Source organism: Callionymus lyra, chromosome 2 (genome assembly GCF_982586985.1).
Source record: "Callionymus lyra chromosome 2, fCalLyr1.hap1.1, whole genome shotgun sequence".
Lineage (NCBI taxonomy): Eukaryota > Metazoa > Chordata > Actinopteri > Syngnathiformes > Callionymidae > Callionymus > Callionymus lyra.
The window spans coordinates 42,439,660-42,463,476 of record NC_141819.1 but is presented as its reverse complement, the minus strand read 5'-3'; the positions used below and the strand labels follow the sequence as shown (position 1 = coordinate 42,463,476).

Genomic DNA, 23,817 nt, shown 5'->3' with positions numbered 1-23,817 from the left:
ATGTTAAGAACCACGCGCTTTTGTTGAAGAGAGATACGTTTAGAAATACAAGAAACAAGGGCAGTCACAGGATTATTAAGAGATTGTTGTCGAAAACAAAACTGCAACACCAACATATTAAGCTTCAACTTATTTTGTCCGTAAACTTGAATCCTAAATTCATAGTCAGTTAACTTGATTTTAAGTCATAAGTGTGTCATTATTCTACAGTGACCCACAATCTTACAGAAACAAGGATTGGTAGTCATTAATAGTAAAACAAAGTTAGAAATATTCATCTCATCTGCAAAGTTGCTTCCGTTGAATCTGAATGATTATTAAATCCTTTTTTTGCATAGTCAATGTAAACCAGCAGAGAAGTGCCGACATGTAACATTGTCCAACATAATGGATCATACTGATACTTAATACCACTGCTGTTTTTTTTACCTGAAAAGCAGCATACCTAATATACTTTAGGCTTTTTTCCATGTTTGTAAGGGTTTTTGATTCATGTATTACCGATTAGTGAGGAATGGTCCAGACCTCTTCCTCTGAGAAGTGCAAATCATCATGAATTCATGAATTTTATGGTTCTAAAAAATGGGGCTGCGTTCTTTCGATAGTATCAACTCCCTCTTCCTCATCACTGGATCTTCTTCCTTAAAAGATATCAGTAAATGGCTCAAATCTTTGCTCACAACTTCCTTCACTTCACTGTAATTGGCTGTGATTTTTTACATCTGTCGTTCCTATCGTGTTACGTAGTAAAACAGCTCCTGTCAACCATACATCGTAATAGTGTATCAGAAAGTAATTTATTCTAGTTTATATATATATATATATATATATATATATATATATATATATATATATATATATATATATATATATATAAAGACTATATTATTTTTATTAAATCAACACAAAAATAAGTCCATGTAACCCTTTTTCTGAATGAATTGACTTTTAATAAAATTAATGATTAATTGCATTTCTTTTATTATTAATGATTTTTTTTATTATTCAAAGAAATTGAAAATAATGCAACACAAGTGTGAGATTCATAACTGTCGATTAATTCAATCTAGATAAAAAAAATGGTCCACTTCAATCACACTTTTTATCACATACAGCATACGTTAAAATAGGTCCAATTGAGTTTAGTTTAGTCATAGACACTCGGTATAATTAAATGCTCTTTTGTCATTTGTATTCAGAACGGAAGTCAGTGAGTAGTACTTGAGGCAGTTAAGAAATTCAGGGGGATTGAATGATGCTTGAGTCTTCCTTGAGTGACGAGAAGAGCCTTCCCTGCAGACTGTGGCCCCTTAACATCAGGAGGAAGTGAGGCAGAAAACACAAAAGTAATAATGTCAAAAAATAAGAATAAAATGTTTATTTATAAAGCAGCTTTCATACGTACAGTAGTCACAAATGGCTTTAAATAATAACAGAATTAAAACAAACATTATAAATCGACTAGAATAGGCACAGCACAATAATAACAAAATATAATAGTAGACAATATATTATCACATTAGAATAAAATAAAAATAATTATCCAAAGAGAGTAAAAACCAATAGTTATAGATAACAAGTACACATAAAAGCATGTTTCTAGGAACGTGTTTTTTATCGAGAAAAGCTGAAACAGCAGTTACGCATTTAGAGACTCTAAGCGAAAGGTATAGCTGTGTGTCGTCCACATAAGAAGGTTGTAAGACATTATGATGAGTTACTATCTCTCGAAGGGAAGCATGTAAATTAAAATTAAATCAGACCTAAAACGGAACCTCAAACAAGCAGTATAAACATCTATTGCTGTTTCTTCTCACAAAACCAGCTCACTTTTATCTAATCTACATAATGAGCGATCAATAAATGCAATTTTATTTATCGCAATCTTCTCCCTTATCATCTCAGGCATAACAAATGCTGACACGGCGGTGAATATGCGGAAGGTGACCCACAAGACTATAAGTGAAGAGCTGTCCAAAACAGTTCTGCTCCCCTGCCTCTTCACACTCCGCTCTGGGGCAGGGTCATCCCCAGAGCCTCCGCGGATTAAATGGACCAAGGTTTGGGGCCAAAGAGGCTCGGATGGCCTGCAGAAAGAGCAATCTGTCCTGGTGGCTAAAGACAATGTAGTCAAGGTAAAGTCCCTCCACCTCTGCCCACAGCACAGAATTTACATGTTTTTTTCTAAATCGGAAGGTGGCTCGTTTTTTTGTACTTACTTTAAATGTTTCTCTTTTTTTTCCTCTCAGGTGAAAAAAGCCTTCCAGGGTCGTGTAACTCTGCCAGGTTACAATGCAAACAGGTACAATGCCAGCCTGTCTATCACCGGGCTGCGCTCCAGTGACTCCGGACTTTACCGCTGTGAGGTGGTGGTTGGCATCAACGATGAACAAGACACTGTTCCTCTGGAAGTCACAGGTATACTTAAATTCAGCTCCGTCTTCACAAGAAATTAAACTAGATTAAAGTTAATGTTGATATGATGACCTATAAATACGCAGATAAAATAAGGAACAGAGATTATAGATGTCAACATTTATACAGACGCTTCCAAAAAGAGTAAAAAAGATGTTAAAGGAATAGCCAGAATATAACCAGTAAAACTCTTTCTTCCAGCCATTTGCTGAAAGATATTAGCCCCTTGTATTATTGACTTTGACACCCCTAAAATTGGTGGGCTACTTTAACTGCCAGTCCAATAATCTTTATCCAGACAGAAGACACTGTGAAAATATCCAACATTCAACATGAATGAACGTGTGTTTCCTCCTCTCAGTTCTTGTTTGTTAAACTCACATTTGTTATTAACACAAATAAGTTTTATTTGAATAACAAATCAAAGATGAAACCATGAAATCATTATTCCATGAGTCATTAGTAGATTGATAAAACAATTTATTCCTCTGCCTCAATTATTATTTAGCTGTGTTGTAATGATAATCATTAAGTATTTGAGCTGCAGGGCTATCATTAGTGTCGTTTGATAATAAGGTACTATCCAAACAGGACCAGGAAAACATACAAATCATTTGCCACAGTAGCTTAAACTAAAATGGTAGAATTGTTTCTAAATCATGACCTTGACTCGTAGTGAAGGAAGATTTGAACTAGCATCCTTACAATGTAGGAGTGGCTGGATTCTAAATATCTTTCATGAACGTTTTATCGCCTGGAACAAAAGAAAGATTTTTCTTTTCTCTATGAAAATTCTCTTGATGATGTACACAGAAGATACTCTGACTTTTACATCACTTTAAGCCGTTAATTGGAGAACCTATAAATACAAAGTTGAATTATTTAATCTGCTTATCATTTGACAATGTTCGGTTCATGTTTTATTGTTTTATTTCAGATTTTTGCCTGCCATTGCCTCCATTTTATTTTTAGTCCAGTTAACGGATGTATTTTATAAAGAACTTCATATACATCTTCACAATAAGATGATTATGAATAGTTGTTAGATTAAAAAAAAAGTTTTTCATTGAGTAAAATCGTATTCATTGTTGTCAGTTTTATATAGTGAAAGTCAGTTGGATACGATTTACTGAGACATTGGTGTGAATTAGGAAACAACCAGAGAACCCAGGCCTGTCCAAATGTGCAATTTCAATGTTCTTCACCACATGACCATAGTAGAAATGACAGAGACTATTATTGCCAGTGAACTTTTCCAGGCAAACTACTTCAGGTGAAAATAATGCAGTGTGAACAGACAAGTAGTGAGTGTGAACTTTCTTGCTCAGTGTGAATTTTCATTTTCCACTGTCTTTCCTAACTCTGAGGTTTAAACTATGGTGTTGAACAGTTTGAAAAATGTGTTCTCCTCATACCAAAGTCAGATGAGAGGTTTCCTCTCTGGTACATATCTGCTTTCTGATTGTTTTCACCTCTTGTCAATGTTGTGTTTTTGGTAAAGCAGTGATATCAGAAAGTAGCCATGCAAGCACATAAAGCAACCTTGTTTACACAGGAGACAGTGATAAGTTAGATTAAGTTTCCATCATCCCATAGTGATACAAACCCACAGCACTAGGAAAATAATTCCCTTTTGACGTATTATTCCATTTCAGGGGTCACCAACGCTGAGCCTGTGGACATGTTCTAAATATGGTCACATTGTCGGCTTTATTTTCTGAATCAGAATCACTTTCATGTATTCACATTTTAAACTAAAATAAAAACAATTGGAAAACAAAAAAAAATTATACTCCACGCCAAAATCAGATGGCTCAGCACATCACCATTCTTTTTTTTATTTATTTATGAATTTTCAACCGCTGATTCTGTTATTACGGTGGCAGGGAGCTCTTAAGACTATCCAAGCTTCTGTGTGAGTGGGACCTAAATAATTGTAAGTAAGTAAGTAATTTTTATTTATAAAACGCTTTTCCAGGCCAGGGTCAGAAAGCGCTTAAACAATCAAAACAACACTCAATAAAATATATACTTTAAAGGTCAAGATAACACCGAGAACAACACAGGAGTTCCAGAAAATCAAGGAAAAGCCTGAACAAATAAAAACGTCTTAAGATGTTTCTTAAAGGAGTCAGTAGACTCCATCAAGCACAAAGAGAGAGGAAGATCGTTCCAAAGTTTAGGAGCAACAGCCTGGAAGGATTTCTCTCCTCTGGTTCTGAACCGTGTGCGTGGAACCATCAGTAGATTCTGATCCACAGACCTCAGAGCCCGAGCTGGGGTGTAAGGCTGGATCAGATCATTGATGTAAGGAGGAGCCTGACCATGAATAGTAATAGTAATAATAATAGTAAGAACAAGAATTTTACAGTTGATCCTGAAAGAAACTGGAAGCCAATGAAGAGTTTTAAGGATCGGAGAAAAGTGAGTTCTTCTACTTGAGCAGGTCAGAATTGTCTCGATGAATTACCAGTGTCATGTGAGCAGTCTCTCGCAATACTATTATTACTATACTATTGTTACTATCTGTATCATTAGCTGTTTGTAAATAGTTCAGGTATTCAGGTATTCCTTCGTATTACTCAATGTCCATGATGCAGCACTCTGATACAAAAAAGGTTCTACGGTATCTTCTATTTCTTTGGTCTGTTTTCTTTTCAACAATCTGCTTTTTGCTGATCTATCAAAGTCACTGAAGCATAGTGGTCCAGCCTTAATTCCCCCTTCTTCCACCTAGTTTTGTTCAACAAGAACTAGCGTTTATACTACGGGTGCCAACATCTAACCATGTACTTATACATGACATAAAATGTTCGTAAAAGTTGGGCTTACTCAGCGAGATACCATAGTCTAATATTACAAAAAATGCAGAGTTACTAAAACAGCACTACAGTGACAGGTTGTGAGGCTTGGAGGTTTAACATTTTGAGAGATTCTAAAGCACTGTGTATTAAAGCTGATTTTTGATTTTTGACATAATTGAAACATTTTAAGTGTGCGCGTAAAGTAAAATAAAAATCTTTAAATCCAGCTTAATGATTTATCTGTTACATTGGCTATAATCTAGTTCCTATTTTAAGTGGGTCTAAAAGAAAACATACTTTTTTGTCTAACTGCTGTAAAACATTGAAGATTAGATCTTACGTGAATTGAGACAGAACCAGTTGTTATACAGCACAACCGTGATAGAAGCATGGTGTGCAGGAGATAATACACCTATGGTTAAACGTGTATACATTATTTGAAACGTTGACACCCCAAGTTTATACAAAAACAAATAATGCAATCCTAGTTTCAAATCCTCCTGTCAATCTGTTTTGGTTCAGGTAGTTTACTTTTAATTACTCTAATTAATATACTTTTCATTTTTAATTAATGTTGTAGGATGATGTCCAAACATGCCTTTAGAGAGACTCTGCCTCTCTGTCTTGAACAATCGATTAACATGCTACCAACAAAAAGAAAGAAAAACCTTCTTTCGGTGTGAAACCAATTATCCAGCTGGAGAGCAGCAGTCATCTCCAGGGTGAAGTCTTAATTGGCAGGCGTGGAACATGAAAACATGGTCGACCAACTTCACTCTCAAATCGTTTACTCTGCGGTTTTATTTTAACAACTGGACCAGAGGTCTTCGACCTTTACGACTCAGAGAGGCATTCGGACCCGTTTTCTACAGGACAGAAAAGACTGGGAGCCACACAACCCTTTTAAAATGAAATACACACATATTTTGTATACATTCCCTTCATGGTATATACGGTATAAACAAACTATAAATAAAATAAATGAAACATTACGCGTTGATATTTATTGTAAAAATGTTGTGTACTGTATTTTTACCTCAGTGTGTCCTGTTGAACTAAATCATAATTATTTTTAACTTGTTCGTATGCAAAACATGCTCCGACCCTAAAAGGTTATATTTAATTGGGATTTAAATGTCATAATCACTTTTTCATCACCATTATTACTATTATAATTTCAACAGCTCAGAATACAAAATAAAAGGAAATTCATGAAGTGAGAGCAAGGAGAGTTTGACGCCGATGATTGTGAAAGAGGAACTGTTAACTCCTACAGCTAAATATCCCTATCTATACCAGTACCTATTTTAAAAAACATCAATTAGCCGCATTGAGTGGCTGAAAGGGCTCCATGCCGCTCCGGAGCCGACCCCTGAACCTGACGCTCCTCAGTGCATTAATATCACATCGATGCAGATGGCGGATCACACAGAATAATCCCTTTGTCTTTTCTCCAGAGAGATTTATTCATGTTATTTATTTATTTCTGCTGCCTTAGTCTCTTCTTTGTCTGCAGCCTTCTTGTTTCCTCGCTGCACATATTGACTGGTCAATTGTCTGTGTTCCACCAATTATAGCTAGTTTGCTATTGATTTCACGTGTCATGCTCTGTTTAAGGATATTTGGATTTACCTGACTCTAAAATGACATGCATAGCTAAGGTTCTATTCAAATTACACAGTAATGTTTTTTTTTAATTTATATTTTGTTGAAGCTGTTATTGAATTATCAATAACCATCTGTAAAAATAAATAAACTCTCAGATCAGATAGAAATGGAAGATCAATTGAATTATTTTTGGTAGATTAATAAATGTATTTCCTAACGCGAAAGTGAAAATCTCTTCTGGAAAGTTTTTCTTTAACTAACTCACCAGTAAATACATTTGAATATATACATTTAAAATCACAGTGTGTAAAATAGTAAAGCTTAATTTCTTATGCCATAGAGTCTGGTGTTACAAGTCAACAATGAAGACGTTATGTAGCTTTTTTCTAGTTAGTTTGTGATGACCAACCTGCAGGCCCGAAAACAAATGTAATTGTTTTATCCCTTGTGTTGCTATTTGGTCAAGATGAACGACTTTTACAACTGCATATTTATTTATGGAAAGGTTGTTCACCTTGTCCTAGAGGAAACAAAAGGGTTAAGCGTGGGTAAATCTATCTATTATCTGGGATAATTTCTTTGGTAAAAACGAATGAATTAAAGATTTTATTAAAAGAATATCAGTTGGTGAAATTGAGTTTTAAATTAGCCGCTCAGTGTTCTGGCCTTAAACACGGTTAGTTTCTTTCCAGTGCCAACTTATTAACTCCCGTTTTAAGCACAAATAAAAATAAATTGAACATATGACAAATCTGAGCGACATTTACATATGTGTGGAATAACAACATGAGGACGATCACATAGAATTGGCTGTTGAACTTCTATGAACCCCTTATAGACGAGAATCTGACAGTACAAGTCTTGCTTTGCAACTCTCATACATCATAGTGATGAAATACTAAGCACACATAGTGAGGTAAGATTCAGTATTTTTTATACAACAGTGTAAAGATTGTTGTTTGCTGCACAAGACGTTTATTTTGTCCGGCTCTCACCATTTTTATAGAGGACTTTTAGATTGGAATGATCCATGGCTTCACACCTCCGAGACATTTTGGTTTTGTGCTACTCAGCCAGTGTTTGCATGGACACATAGACGTATGACATTTCCTGAAACCCTAAAGACTTGGCTTACAATGGTAAATGGTAAATAGCTCGCACTTATATAACACTTTTCTGTGCTTTTTCAGCGTCTAAAGTGCTTTACACTAAGTAACACGTTATTTAAATCAACTTGCGGGGTTAAGTTGATGTAAATAATCAGTACATTCCTCAACAGAAATGTACATAATCGTATAAATACCAATTTTTCCAAAATGACATAAGCAAAATGATTTTAAAGCAAATTGCATAACATTTAATTCATGGACTATGAAGTAGTCCATAATTAAGATGTTTTTTTTTAGTTGCCTTTGTGCCTCGATACAAATTCATCTTGACGGACTCATTTGTGACCACCGCTAATATGTTGACCACCTCAGCCTGCGGTGCTAAAGTTGAAATTTCAGGGCAGCTCCCCATCTCGCAGGAATCTCTGTCACCCTCTCGGACAAAGCCAGCTAAGATAAAGGACCTGGCTCACTCTTCGAACGCCCACCAGCTTTCATGTGGCTGCTTTCTCCTCCGGGGAGCGCCACGGTGTGAGCGGCAGGCAGAGGTGGGAGGTGAGGGAACATTAGACGGACACTTCTGAAGCGATTTCTTTACCATTTAAGTGGGGTATTTGCTCCTTTTCGCCTTTGCAGCTCAGGGAATTGTGTCTCAATGTGTCCCCAGTTTCATTTCTTTTACCTTACAGACGCTTTCCTCTTCTCACTTTCTAAGTTCCTTTGCACCTCTTGCCCTTTCATTCTCCCTCAAAATGTTCAAGATGCAATCACATTGCCACCAATGACTCCTGGATAGAAAAGAACAGGAGGTCGGTTTTTCAGGCGCAGTAAACAATTATAGTTTAAGATGGACACGACTTAAGGGAATTTCTAATATTTTAAACCTCTCCTTATCCAGCTGTTTTGTCCCAAACAATTAGGAGTTAGTTTGCTAACCCATCCTTAAACACTCACGTAGAGTCACCATCTAAATGACGCATGGCCTACCAAAGGGTGCACAGAGTGGTGTAGTGGTTAGGCCTATTGTTCACCCTGTGGGTTTACAATGGTTTACAAAGGTTGTTCTCGATGCTCTATACGACAAATACCAAAAGCGGGGTCACCACTAAATGAAATAGGATACATTTCCTTTGTCTGGGTCATGTCACAGCACCAATGTTGAAACGATGGTTCATTCAGGAAATGAGTGATAAAAGTAAAGTGCGTCCAGTGAACAACATTTAGGATTTTGACCTTTAATTCAAAACATGAATTGATAACATTCAGAAACACTTCATCTTTCAAACATCAAATCAGCTGCTTTTCATTGACAAATATTTAAGTGTTCTGACTCAACGGGCGGAGCCTATGACAAGGAGAGAGCCCCATTGGCTGATTTTTAAATTGTGTGGGCTCGTCCAATCAGCTTGGCATTCTTAAACATGGCTTCTGGTCACCATATAGTGTCAATGTAATAACTAGTCAATAAAGTTATATGTGAACTTTCATCAATTAAATACTAAATTAAAAAGTCTACAGCCAAAAGTACTATATATTTTGATAGAAAAAAAAGCTATGTTAGTTTTGCTACAAAATCATTGCAAAGACCTGTTTTATTAATGAACCTGCCTCTATTACTTTTGTCTTCCCAAATAAAAATGAAATTAAGCATCTGTGTTAGTGGTAAACAACACTGCTGCTTGTTGGTCACTTTTATTTTCACATAAAAAGTAGCTTACATCAGTATCCTTCATATACTAGCTAAACTCTCAACATGTTTTCTACTCACATACCAGGCTTAGTGATGTCTTCGTTGTCGTGGTTTCAGGTGAGCTGAAGTTCCCTCTTTTCTCTCTACAGGTGTGGTGTTCCACTACCGCGCTCCTCATGACCGCTACGCTCTGTCCTTTGCTGATGCAAAGAGGGTGTGTTTGGAAAATTCCGCCATTATCGCGACGCCAAGTCAGCTGCTGGCCACGTTTGCCGATGGATACGACAACTGTGATGCTGGATGGTTGTCGGACCAGACTGTACGGTGCGTTCCTTTGATGACACTTCACAACGATTCCAAAGACCTAAAATGGGCCGAAAATTAAAAAAATAAATAAAAATAACAGCGACATATACAGTTTCAAATGCTGATTAAGCCTCATTGATGATCAATTCTCAAATTATTGTTTTGTCTCTAGTCAATATTAAAAGCTCCATTTTTATTTATTTTGTTAGGCTTTTTAATTCTTGGATGGTAAGACTTTCATGTTTGGACAGATATTCTTTATGATCAAAATATCCTTTGGTATTTGGAATAAATCTGACAGGGAGTTGTGTTGAAACTTCTCGACCCCTAAGTTTGGCCCCTTGCTTGATTTCGTTTAACATCATCTTTGACACCATGAGCATAACAGTAAATTCCTTCAGTAATGCTTTTGGCAACTTCAGGTGACTTCTAAATGACATGACTAGAAACAAAGCATTTTGACTTGAGCTTGAAGCTAATATTAAGTTGTTACTGTATTTTTGTCCTCAAAATTATTTAAATTTTTTCCTGCCAATTTGAAATGTCCTATCCTCCAATTAAACTAAATTGTTTCAATGAAATTTAATACATGTTTAACAAAGATGATTTGATAATTTCAGCCACTATCAATTGCAAGACCAATTTTACATGTGAGCATGCGTTCTTATCTCCTCCCCTCTCTCTTAACACTTAATTGGGGTTATTTTTAAAATTAATTTTAATTGTTCAAGGTCATACATATAAATAGAGATTATTATTATTATTATTATTATTATTATCATACTTTTTCTTTTTAATAATAGAAGTTCTATTATAGTCAGTTTTATTTATTTTCCTTTTCTTCAAACCCTTAAAACTCAAGTGTCTCTTTTACAATGAGTCCCAAGTGTTCATTAGAGACAGACAATTAAAATATTCAGAGATCAGGAAATCATAAGAGGAAATATTTCCACGTTGTATAAAATAGTTAGTTGCCATAGCAACAGGTGAACAGCTACCAAAGTGCGGCTGCATTTGAATTTCGAAACATGCAATTAAAAAATGTCTCTCTTCATCTGCTGTTTTTGCAGGAGTGTAGATAAAATGTTTAGAGATGATAGGCAATGAACCAAAGAAATGATCTTCAGTTAGAAGCTTTTTTTTTGTTGAGAAAGTACAGCTTTCAATATTTCTGCCTTTAATTGAATGTCCTTAATGATACAGGTCGCTCGTTGCTGGGGATGTGTTTACTGTGAGCAACAAAAAGTAACACTGATCTCACTGATCCTACTAGGTCTTAGTACTCTGAGTGTTTGGGATTGTCACGTACTCTGATGAACTCAGAAGTGTGCTCTATAATTGCACTTAATTGCTTGTCTTCACACTAAAAAGGCAACCAACCGAACACGTTTCCTCTGAGTTGTCTGTCAAGCTGCTGATTGTGGTTCGACTTGTGCCATTAAATCCCTCTTCACATTACTAGTCAGCACTCTGGAAAGTCCTCTTCCAAAAACTACATTTTAATTTCAAATCTTGGTAGAGCAGCATTACTCCTTCACCAGCGTAGAGCTGCACTTCCTTCTTTCTTTCACTCCCTTTGTCCTGTTGTTTTCACTCGGGAGCTCTCTAATTGGTGCAAATCCAGGAGGCTCATATACTGAACATCGACATCCAATTAATAACCCGAGAAAAATACAGACATCTGCTTCATCAGCCACGTTGTCGAACGAGGGATGAAGAAAAAAGGAGGATGAAGAGGAAATGCATGACTCTGCTACCTTATTATGCTCTCATGAATGATGCTCTCTATAACAAGCCCACAAGTTTATTTTGGTCTCTTGTTTGTTCTCTCTCTGTGTTTTTATGTCAGTGTGTTTCCTTCAAATCCTGTCTTGTGAGTCTCTGTGTGCCCGCTGTAATTGTTTAATCATCTTCTTTACCTCTGCCCTGGTGGAACTGCTCGCCAATTCACCATTTGAATTGTCTATTTTCCTCAGTCTCAGAGGTAGACGACAACTTCTGGTTACCCTGTTGATTTATCATGAAAGACAGTTTGTCACTACGACTGCAGCTATTGAACATCTAGTAATCCAGTATTTTTATGACTGCTCTCTTGAGTTATTTGCTGAAATAGATTTGGATTTAAATATACATATTTAGCTATATTTCGCATTAAGGTAAGGTAAGGTAAGGTAAAACTTTATTGATCCCTCAGGAGGTCTCCTTTGGGAAATTGTTTTTTACCAATAGCCAGCAATTTTTCATAAACAATAAAAAATAATACATAAAAAATAAAGTAAGAAGAACATAAAGAGGAAGAACAAGATGACACAATCTAAGTCTAAAGACAAAGACAAAGAACATAGGTCAAGGAAAAAAAACAAAAAAACAAAAAAACAACAAAGACAAAGATACAAAGACTAACATGGAACAGAACATCCAGATACTTTCACTCCACTCCTGCCCCCGAACTCAGAATTGTACAATTTAATAGCCCGAGGGATGAATGAGTCCCTGAGTCTATTTGTTTTGCACCTGGGTAGGAGCATTCGTGCACTCATTCTGCTTCTCTGCTCACTGATGACAGTGTTCAGAGGATGACTGTCATCATCCATGATGGACAGCAGTTTGTTCAACGACATCCTCTCAGCAACTGTCACCAGTGAGTCCAGCTTCATTCCAACCACAGAACCAGCCCTCCTGATCAACCTGTCCAACCTGTTGACACTCCTCTTGGACACATTTCCACCCCAACACACCACAGCATAGAACAGGACACTGGCCACCACAGACTGGTAGAACATGCAGAGGAGCTTCTTGCAGATGTTAAATGATCGAAGCCTCCTCAGAAAGTACAGTCTACTCTGAACCTTCTTATACACATGGTCTGTGTTGCAGGACCAGTCCAGTTTACTGTCCATCCACACACCGAGGTACTTATAGTTGTCCACTATCTCCACCTCGTCGCCTCTGATGGACACTGGACGTGGCTTTGTCCTGGACCTCCCGAAATCCAAGACCAGCTCCTTGGTTTTTGAGGTGTTCAGCTGCAAGTGGTTCCTCTCACTCCAGTCCACAAAGTCACGTATCAGACTCCTGTACTCGTCTTCGCTGTTGTCCCTGATGCATCCAACAATGGCAGTGTCGTCAGCATACTTCTGGACGAGACTCAGCTCTGAGTTGTAGCAGAAGTCTGAAGTGTAGATGGTGAAGAGGAGAGGGGCCAGTACTGTCCCCTGAGGTGCTCCTGTACTGCACACCATAGTGTCAGACTTGATGTCCTTCAGCCTGACATACTGTGGTCGATCAGTAAGGTAGTCCGTAATCCAGGAGACCAGACCAGGGTCCACATGCATCTTAGTCAGTTTGTCCTGCAGCAGAGTGGGTTAGAAATATTAGAAATAAAATATTAACAAGAATGCCAACACACATAACTGCACAGTAAAACAAAAGGTACATATATAATAAGACAACATTCTAACAATATGTACAACACAGATGTTCCAGATTATATTGCTAAGTTACAATAACCATAATAGATCACATGGCATCAATATTAGTAGCATTTAAAGGAACACATTTTTTTTACATGATTCAGATAAATTCATAACATTTCATCACATCATCACAATTACAATTGATACATACACAAATTGACAAATCGTTTATCAAGTCAATTTTTAAATTGAGTTAAACATTAATAAATTGAGTTAGGACTTTGTAAATCCAGTTATCTATTTTTTAAAACAAGTTACTGTTGTGAGATTAAATAAATTGTTATTGTACTGTTTCTGTTTTGTTCTATTAGAAAGTACATATGTTTAACTGCGACATAATCTCATTTGGCAGGAGGGACGTGCAATAAATAAACATTTCCTTTCTCGCTCCAGGTATCCCATCCAGTCTCCGCGGCCAGGCTGCTATGGTGACCGAGAAGAGTCGCCTGGTGTCCGAAACTATGGCGTCCGGTATCCAGAGGAGCTGTTTGACGTCTACTGCTTCGCTCCACAGTTAGAAGGTACTGTATGTGTATCTTTAAATAGTTTGTTATGTATTACTGTAGGATCTTCAGAGGATTGGAACATGTGATGATGGCATGGAGAGAGTGTTGCTCTCCATCATATTATTAATCACACGCTCAGCAGGTTTTCATCACAACAATCAGACGCGCTGCAGGAGTGATTTCCTCCGGGTCACCTTTCTGACATCAAGCATGACTTCAGTGTGTTGTCATTCCTATTCATGGATCACATGATCAAGTGGAAGACTGTAAACAGAGGCTTCTCTGATTGACTGAGTCAGCAGATAATTGCCCTCAATTAAAACAAATTACTTGGTAATTGGCTGGTGGTTTCCCTAAAGACATGAATAAAACTATTGAATACACATCAACACATATTGATTTCAAGTTAGCAGTGAAGGTACTGATAATAAGATTCACAGCTCTTAAGGATGATTTTTTTTCTCTGATTATAATTTCATTTATATTAAGTTAACTCAACCTGCTCTACTCTATGCTGTGTTTATTGAAGTGAGAAACATTTTTTTCCTGCCTGTCTTTTTAATTAGGCATTTTTAAAAATAGGTTTATGACTAGAGCTGCACACGAATGTACAAACACGCACACAAACATGCACACACATACTTACAAACACACACATACAAATGCACAAAATTAGGATTTGTATTGATATAAAGGGAGAAATTAAATGCATGAATTAATCAGATATATAGAGTTCAGGTGTGAAATCCAGCAAAACTGCTTAAAATAACAGGTCTTCAATACTCGTAATACATAATATACAACACAATAATACATTTATGATTTAGACTTAATCTAAATTTAAAATGTACATTAAAACTGATTTTAAACATTTGAAGTGTTTAAAAAAATCTGAAAGATAGCAATACATAAAAATATACATGTGGATGAATTTTTCAGGCGAAGTGTTTCACTCCACGGTGCCGGAAAAGTTGACTCTGGCTTCCTCCTCTACTCACTGTCATTCCATCGGAGCACAACTAGCCACAGTGGGGCAGCTGTACCTGGCATGGCAGGCCGGCCTGGATCAGTGTGACCCTGGCTGGCTCGCAGATGGAAGCGTACGCTACCCCATCAACGTGCCGAGGAGGAACTGTGGCGGGGACGAGCCCGGAGTCAGGACAGTCTACAACAACCCCAACAGAACCGGCTTCCCTGAGACCACCGCACTGTTTGACGCCTTCTGTTACAAAGGTACAATGAATCAGACACACACACGCACTAAAACAGACACACACAAGCATACAACTCAAGCATACCTACACACGAACACTCAAACCATCCCATGCACACACATAAAACCCAAAAGACACACAAACAACTAAACAGACACACAAACAAAAAATACACACATCTGTGCGCGCAGACACACACAGACAAACACACGCACACAAGCATACAAATGCTCACACACAAACACATGCATACAGACAAACATCCACATGCATACAAATGCACCACACACACACACACGCACAAACACACACACAAAAACGTGCAGACCCACGAGCACATGCATAAACAAACACAATAAAATTCACCCAAATAATTAAAATTTCTGATTACAATTTCCGTCACACAATATCATATCTTTTATTTATTACATTTAATTGTTTTGATTCATGAAATTGTAGATACTTACGTGGGTTGTGTGTGTTTCAGCACGACATCAAGTCGGATTTCAGGCAGCAGACACTCCGAATGTATCCAAGATGGCCGACCCAACAGCTGAGGTCAACACAACTGTCACAGAGACACAGAACGATGCCCCCTTCTCAAAGTCTGGTCCTGTCGCCCTCGACATTGCTGGAACCAGCAACTCCTCTGAAATATCTGAAGAACACGTCGTGATTCAATTAAGACCAGAAGAACACTGGGATGAAAAAATCCAGTTAAAAGATTTTGAGAAAAGTAACACCTCTGAGCTGAAGAACCAGGAGAGTCCTGGAGGTTCTTCTCATGAGGAGGAAGATGCAAAATACCCAAAAGCCACAGAGACACCTTCTTCCACGTCTGAGCCTCAGACCAGCGGCAGCGTGCTGGCTAAGTTCGTCAACACCCTGATGAGGCCGTTCAGATTCTGGACTGGAGGTGGAAAAGTGGATAAAGTGAAGAACGAGCCGGAGGGAGAACCCGCCAGGAACCAGACGAAGGAAGTTAGCGACTCAGCAAAAGCCGGTGAAAGCAAGGGCAGCATTGACAACACCATTATGGAGCACAGCAGCGAGACTTTCTCCTCTAGGGCTTCACCTGGTGAATTAAGTCCAGAAGAAGGTCTGACTGAGCAAGAGAAGGAGGTGATGCCTCTGGTTCCGTTAGTGGCTGCAGTCAAGAGAGGGCACGACGACGAACCTCAGCTGAAGGAAGAAACTTCATCTCAGATCAACCTTTCATCTATCAACGGTATGTTTTCTTCATTACCAATGTGTTTGGAGCGCAAAACACACTCTCAGCAACTAAACATTTAAAAAAAGGACATTAAACTGCAACTTTAACAATGTTACAATACTGTATATTAAAAAAAAAAATGAATAAAAACAACACGCCTAATATAAGTGAAAAGACAAAGGGTACAATATATAAAAACGTTTAACATTGTTGTGATATGAATTTAAAAACATGTAACTTTATTTAAATATTATACTTTTTTAGATTTCACATTCATAAATGTTCTTAAATTTAGTTAATTACTTATGCTGTGTCTCAAATCGCATACTAGCGTACTAAAAGTTAGTATTTTTAGTACGTTAGTGTGTCTCAATTCTTAGTATGCGAAATTTAGTGCGCCATGCATACTAAATTGGCATACTAACACGCCCACAAAACTAGCATGGTTCGATGGACACTAACCATACTAAACAGCCGCCATTTTAGTGACGTTTTAAACGGAAGTTACGTCATATATAAATGCATATATATGCATATACTTAAATGTGTATTTTCAGCAGCAGTAGGAGGATAAACACGTCTTCGCTGCTGATACCAGCTTAAATATCTCGCGATTATTTAGATTCTCATATTTTTTCTTTATTTCTTTTTCTAAAGTTGCAATACGTGCTGCCAGCAGGTGTCGGCGATAGCGTTCAAACAGCTGGTTGAAACATCGTTAAATAGAAGTAGAAGAAGAAGCTGTCATGTGATTTCCGGTTAGTGTGTAGCTTCAGGGTTTGATTTGAGACATACTATCTGCGGAGAATTTGCGTACTAGTTAGTATGCATACTAAACTGATGCATACTAACTTCTAGCATACTAAGATTAGTATGCGATTTGAGACACAGCAATAGTTTTTGTTTTGACGGAGCTGAAATGGTGTTAAAAGAAAAGGGTGTCTTCTGATAGTCTTCTTTTTGTGTAATGTTATTGAAGTGGAGGAACACAAGAACAGGTCTAACAGGGAACTTTAACCGTCCACTAAATCACTTTTAGATCTAACACAGTAAATGTCAGCAGGTCACTATTGACCGCTCATGTCTTTATTGATTCTTTGGTCACGAGGTGGGAGACTAAAAATAGCTCTTCTAAGAAAGACGAAAATGGATAATATTTCCGATGCACACTACAAATCTGACTCAGTCAAGACAAAGAGTGCAGCTCGGTAACATCAATGTCCCACTTTAAATAAGAAAAGTAAGATTCGATAACTACGACTTGCTTTTTGAGGATAATCTCATTCCAATGAAATAATGGCTGATTGTTTTAGGAGCTCAAATCCAGCACAATCAGAATCCTTTTGATGAGATTCAGACCTCGGCATGTTCCTGCCCCTCAACGCTGTTGTCAAATGAACATGACACGTTCACATTCACCTTCATCCACAACAATAAGGCACAGACATGAAGGAAGAGAGAGGCATGGAAAGATGAAGTCAGGAATGAAAAAAGAAAGAGATGCATTAAGAAAAAAGGAGATATGTAAGGAAAGAAGGAGAAGCATGAAGAAAGAAAGAGAAACAAGAAATAAAGCAAATCATGAAAAAAGAAAGTGAAGAATGCAGAAAGAGAGGCATGAATATAAAAAATAGTGGCATAAAAAAAGAAAAGTGGCTCGAAGAAAGAAAGAGTAGCGTAAGGAATGAAAGAGCGGAATGAAGAAAAGATTTACATGAAGACAGCTCGATCTTGTCCTTCATTTTTCACCTCAGGCGGCTCTCAAACATTTATATAACTCACAACATAACTCTTAATAAAACTCATAAAATAACTTGCATGAATAAGTTGTTATGTAACTCACCATATAACTTAGGATATGATTCACAATATAACTCCTAACAAAGCGTTTTATATAACATGTGATTTAACTCACTATATAACTCTTGATATAACTTACTATATAACACTTAATGTAATTCACAATATAACCTACAATAGAACTCGTAATATGACTTGTAATCTCATTCTTGACATTACACAATACAGACGAGGAATTGTGTGGAAGGTTTAGGTGGGTTAATTGTTGGTCACTGGTGGGTCACTGGATAAGTAAGCACCAAAGATAGAATCTGCCTTCAATACACTCAAGATGATAATGTAAATGGCAAGGGCGTTGACAGTCATTTAAGTCAGGGCACTTAATGTGAAAACCCAACTCTCCTGAATTATTCACATGTAGTAAATGTTGAAGTCGTCCTCTATAACATGCAGTAGGAGTAGGTCATTCATCATGACGTTGCTCCGTTTTGAAGTTACTACTAAATATATAGTTCTCTCCCGTCTGAAATCTCGCCAAACGAGATTACGGTATATAAATGATATATTTTGACATCACTCAGTGGATATGTCCTCCCCTAGAAGCCCTAAATCAGTGAAGTACCTACATGTTAACCTTGAAACTAAATTAATATTTATGTAAACATAAGTAAGAGAGTAACTTCTGCCTTTAGGTGTTTTTGTATTGTGTACATTAAGCAGGAAACCTTATTCTTATTATTCGTTTTATAATGTACAAAAAACGGGAGTTTCAGGGCTGGGTTTTCAAATTAACGTGAGTCCTTGAATGCAACTCATGTTTTTTTGTGACTAATCAGAGCACAGTGGGCGTGGGTGCTTGGACTAGACTTCTTCTCCAGCCAAAACGGAGCATTTAAAGTGGGCGGGGCTTAACGTATTTTCTCATATAAATACATTTATTAAATGAGAGTTTTGTGCAAAGGAAACATACTGATGAGTATAATAGAGGTCTTAGAAAAACACACTTAAATAAGCACATTAGATGCCCTTTAAAGACGCTAAAGTCCATTTGCCAGTTTCAGTAAAGGTCACATGCTGCCAGATAAAAAAAGTGTAGGAAAGACTTTTTAGTTTAAGTGGGATGACTTCATCTGCAATTTGTTGTCCGTGGGCCAATTGCTCCACATTATCAGTTTCCAAAATGGTCAGCTCATAGCATGTTTGACTTTTTACCAGCTCCGTTGGCTGTCATTGTTGGTCTAAGCAAGACACTGCTCCTGATGGTGAGCCGGCATGCGGCCCTGCAGCCTACTTCCACCACTGAGTAATTGTGTGTGATTGATTGTAAAAAAAAAAACAAATAAAAAAAATCCCTTGTTGTTAGTTGCTTTGAAGGAAAGCATCTGATAAATGCATAAATGTAAATATTAATCTATGTTTTAATCATCATTATCTGAACCAAAAAAGTTAAAAAAAACAACACTTAATTGTAAAAAGAAAACTTTTTAAACTTCACGCAAGCTCTTCATGATAACTCCACCGAACGAAGCCGCTATGTGTCGATGCTAATGCCTCAATACTGGAAAAAAATGTTTCTCATCTGTCCACGAAGAATTTATTAAGTTGGTGCTGAGCTAAATAAAAGATTAAAAAGAAGTTGGTTCTGAAAGACATCTCTTGGAAGGATGTAACTATTCACATTTGTCCGCTTTCTGTATGTGTAAGTGTATCTGTACAGTTATCCACTAATTTGCGATTATGAGTTAATAGCTAAGAATATAAATACACAGTTAAGCATCAAATGTTTAAAACAAGCACAATGTAATCGCATCATGCAGAATGACCAGAACATTTTTGCAACGAGTATGTGAATACTATGTGAAGCATTCAACAATAAAACATTTTTTTTATTAAAAAAAATTAAAATCTCAATACAGCTTTGATGGCGTTCTATCCCCGTGGTAAGACTTATTATGATTTACAGACAACCTGCTATGAGTTCTGATCTCACCACACATGTCCAAGTGTACCAAGTAAAATTCCTTCACCTACTGGAGGGACTGTGTCATTGCAATAAATTATACATATATACAGACAAATCCTTTTACACACACAAATCATAATTGCGCTAGGACTGTCACAAAAATCACATGAGTAAAGATGAGTCTGAATTTATATGTTCAGAGATTTCCTGATGTTTCTTATCACATTTTTGCTGATGACATCCAGCTCTACTGCTCTTTTGATCCAATTTGAGCCCCAGAGGCTGAACAGCTTAGTTAATTGTTTGCTAGAAATCAAAAAATGGCGTGTGAAAACACTTTGCAGCTAAATGTGGACACAACTGAAACTCTGGCTATTGCTCCTGATGATCAGGTTCCAGGTTTGAGTCAGTACTTGGGTGACTTAGTTCAGTCTGTGAAACTGAGCCCGAGAAACCTTGATAAAGACATGTCTCTAGTTCAACACTGCAGAAAACTGACCAGAAACTGTTTCCTTCAACTGAGAAAAGTCTCTAAACTTAGGAAAATGTTGTCACAACATGATCTGGATCTTGTAATCCATGCTTTTGTGTCTTCTCGTCTGGACTATTGCAACATTTTGTTTTCAAGTCTTAACAAAAAGGAGCTGTCTCGCCTGCAGTTGATTCAGAACTCTGCAGCGAGAATTCTGACCCGCTCTAGTAGAAGAACTCACTTTTCTCCGATCCTTAAAACTCTTAATTGGCTGCCAGTTTCTTTCAGGATCAACTTTTAAATTCTGGTTCTTACTTTTAGATCTATTCATGGTCAGGCTCCTCCTAACATAAGTGATCCGATCCAGCCTTACACCCCAGCTCGGGCTCTGAGGTCTGTGGATCAGAATCTACTGATGGTTCCTCGCACACGGCTCAGGACCAGAGGAGAGAAATCCTTCCAGGCTGTTGCTCCTAAGCTTTGGAACGATCTTGCTCTCTCTCTGTGTTTGATGGATCTACTGACTCCTTCAAGAAACATCTTAAGACATTTTTATTTGTTCAGGCTTTTCCTTGATATTCTGAACCTGAGTTGTTCTCAGTATTATCTTGACCTTTAAAATATATATTTTATTGAGTATTGTTTTGATTGTTTAAGCGCTTGTGACCCTGGTCTGGAAAAGCGCTATATAAGTACAAATTACTAACTTACTTAATATATTTGTGAATCCAGTTACGCATTTATTAATCAAGTTTAGTTATGCATTTGTAATTTTAGTTAGACATTCTTAATTGAGTTACGCATTTGTAATCTCAAGTAACACATTTGTAAGTGGAGTTACACATTTGTCACAGATACTACCTCCATGTCTTATACAGTAGACAGCATGGCACAACCCACAGTGGATCAAAATATCCACTCAAATATGTAAACCATTGGCAGACTAACAACATTTATTTCATGAAGGCCATGTCATTTTAGGTCGGTAAAAATTTGGTTGAGTGTAAAAAAATAAAACCTTCAGTCACTATTTATGAGTGAGTATTATATTAGAAGCTTGATCAGCGTAATCTGTCTCAAACAGCTGACACACTTTGTTTTTTTTGCATAAACAGCTCTCATCTCTGCAAGTCTTTTCCAATCAGTCTGAAGTTAAACCCTCCAGGGAATGATGATTAAAGGCACCTCACAAAAAAAGCAGGCAATCCAACAACACAAAAAGTCTTTTCACACTTTGGTCACCATTTTTATTGCAAAAAACAACCAGTCGAGGACACTTTCTACACTCACGTTGAAAGAAAAGTGTTGGACTTCCTATCTGTTGCCAAAACATCAAGAAGAAATACCCCAAGTTGCTCTAAAGCAGATACAGTGAACGTCATTAATTATGATTCGGTGACTCACGCCTGTTGAGAGGTTGGATTTTTTTTACGAAAATCATGTCACTAAGAGTTGCAGCTTCCATCGTCACGGCCGAGCTCAGCGAGTCTAAAAATACAAATACATTTGGGGATAGGCGAAACAACCCGGCACAACAAATTACCGGCAGTCAGAGTACACACACAAATATGTCCCGCCATTAAGTATTTAAATACATGTAAATTATTCACAAGGTCTTCTGCTGCTTCCGCGTAAGTGAGGTTTATGAGCCCGAGGTTCATTTCCATGAGAAGCATGTAGACGACGTAATTGTCCTATTAATAATCCAAACAGCTAATTACATACTTCTGCTGCACACGCTGATGAAAGTAAGAAGAATTACGCAGACTGATCTGGATGATCTTGTATGAAATGGTCACTGTCATAAATAAAGTGAAACAATTAAGTCCCAGGGTGAAGGGTTTCATGAGGCAATTAAATGTGTGGTTAAAGTTCAACTCCGTCATCATAAAGATGATTTCATAAAATAACAAAGGGTTTCTAAAATGGTCATCTTAAACATCTATCTATAAGGGCATTGACACTATAACTATGTCAGTCTTTTCATTTACAAATGTGTTGCTCCATTTAAAACACACAAGTGAAACTCAATTTACAAATATGTGCTTGGAATTACAAACACATTGCTCGATTTACAAATGCTAAACTCCTTTAAAAAATGATTTACTTGAATTTCAAATTGGGTACTCATTAAAAAAAATGCGTAAATTGATTTACAAATACATAACTCGATTTACAAATGTGTAATTACATTTTCAAATGCGTATCTCAATTTACATACATGCAACTTGATTTACAAACATGTAACTTGTTTTTAAAAAGTTAAAACTCAATTTACAATTACATTACTTGATTTGCACTTGTACCCATTCTGCAGTTGTGGCTATATTGGAAATGGCGTCTTTAGGTTATGTAAAACTCTGGTTAAGAGGCGGAGTTTGGGCGGTCCAAATTAAGATTGGGCCTTTAAAATCCAAAACCATTTAGTTGAGTCTATGTCAGGTAATAGGCGCTTACTTGTCAATCAAGTTCACCACGCCCCTTTAAAGCAGCGCTTGGTAGTTTTGATATTTTTGTATTAAAAACTCTGATGACATATCACCTTAAAACTAGTTGAATGACTCATATACCATGACTTGAAGTGTTTTGTGTGATTTTTATTTTCACTGAAAAAGTTATTGGGGATGGTGTGAACATGCCACATATCGCGCTTGTTGTGGTGGGGATGGAGGGGCGATATACGATACAAAAAATAAATAAAGTTATGTTATTCACAAAGCCGTCATAACACATATCATATTTTATTATCCACAATCTGATTCATTACTTCATCGGTATCAGCCTTTAGTCAGTCAATAGAAGTCTGGAAACAACAAAAAATCCTCCAACTGCTGCAAACCGGGACATGGCAACTTTTGCAACATTAAGCAAGTGCTCATGGGAAATGTGGTCTACCGTCGGCTAAACAATACCACTTTAGTCCACTGGCGTCGCTCGACTTAAAATCGCATAGAAAAACTATAGCCTTACAGTGTGTGCCGATATTGTAACTAGTCTTTAAGACTTGGAACCAGGATTTAAATTGTTTTTCAATGACGTAAAAGCCTGTTTTTGTCAGCTGATGGTGACCTATAAAAATGCCAGTGTTTAAGATAAGATAAGATAAGATTTGACTTATGTTCACACGAAAGAATTTGATCAGAATGTTTGGTACAGACTAACAGACATGGATATTGTTGAGATAAATTGAGCCTCCAAAGACACTTCAGATTAGAGATAGACCGATCTGTTTTTTTCAGGG

At 37.1% G+C, this 23,817-nt stretch overlaps 1 protein-coding gene across 1 annotated transcript in view; it reads left to right on the top strand.

Annotated features, from left to right (window-relative positions):
* The window catches only part of ncanb (neurocan b), a 150,623-nt gene that overhangs the window by 47,357 nt on the left and 79,449 nt on the right, over positions 1-23,817 (top strand). The window contains exons 3-8 of the mRNA XM_087785370.1: positions 1,906-2,135; positions 2,250-2,418; positions 9,776-9,950; positions 13,802-13,929; positions 14,854-15,147; positions 15,616-16,356. Coding sequence (XP_087641496.1) covers positions 1,906-2,135; positions 2,250-2,418; positions 9,776-9,950; positions 13,802-13,929; positions 14,854-15,147; positions 15,616-16,356 — 1,737 coding nt within the window. The remainder of the gene's footprint in view (positions 1-1,905; positions 2,136-2,249; positions 2,419-9,775; positions 9,951-13,801; positions 13,930-14,853; positions 15,148-15,615; positions 16,357-23,817) is intronic.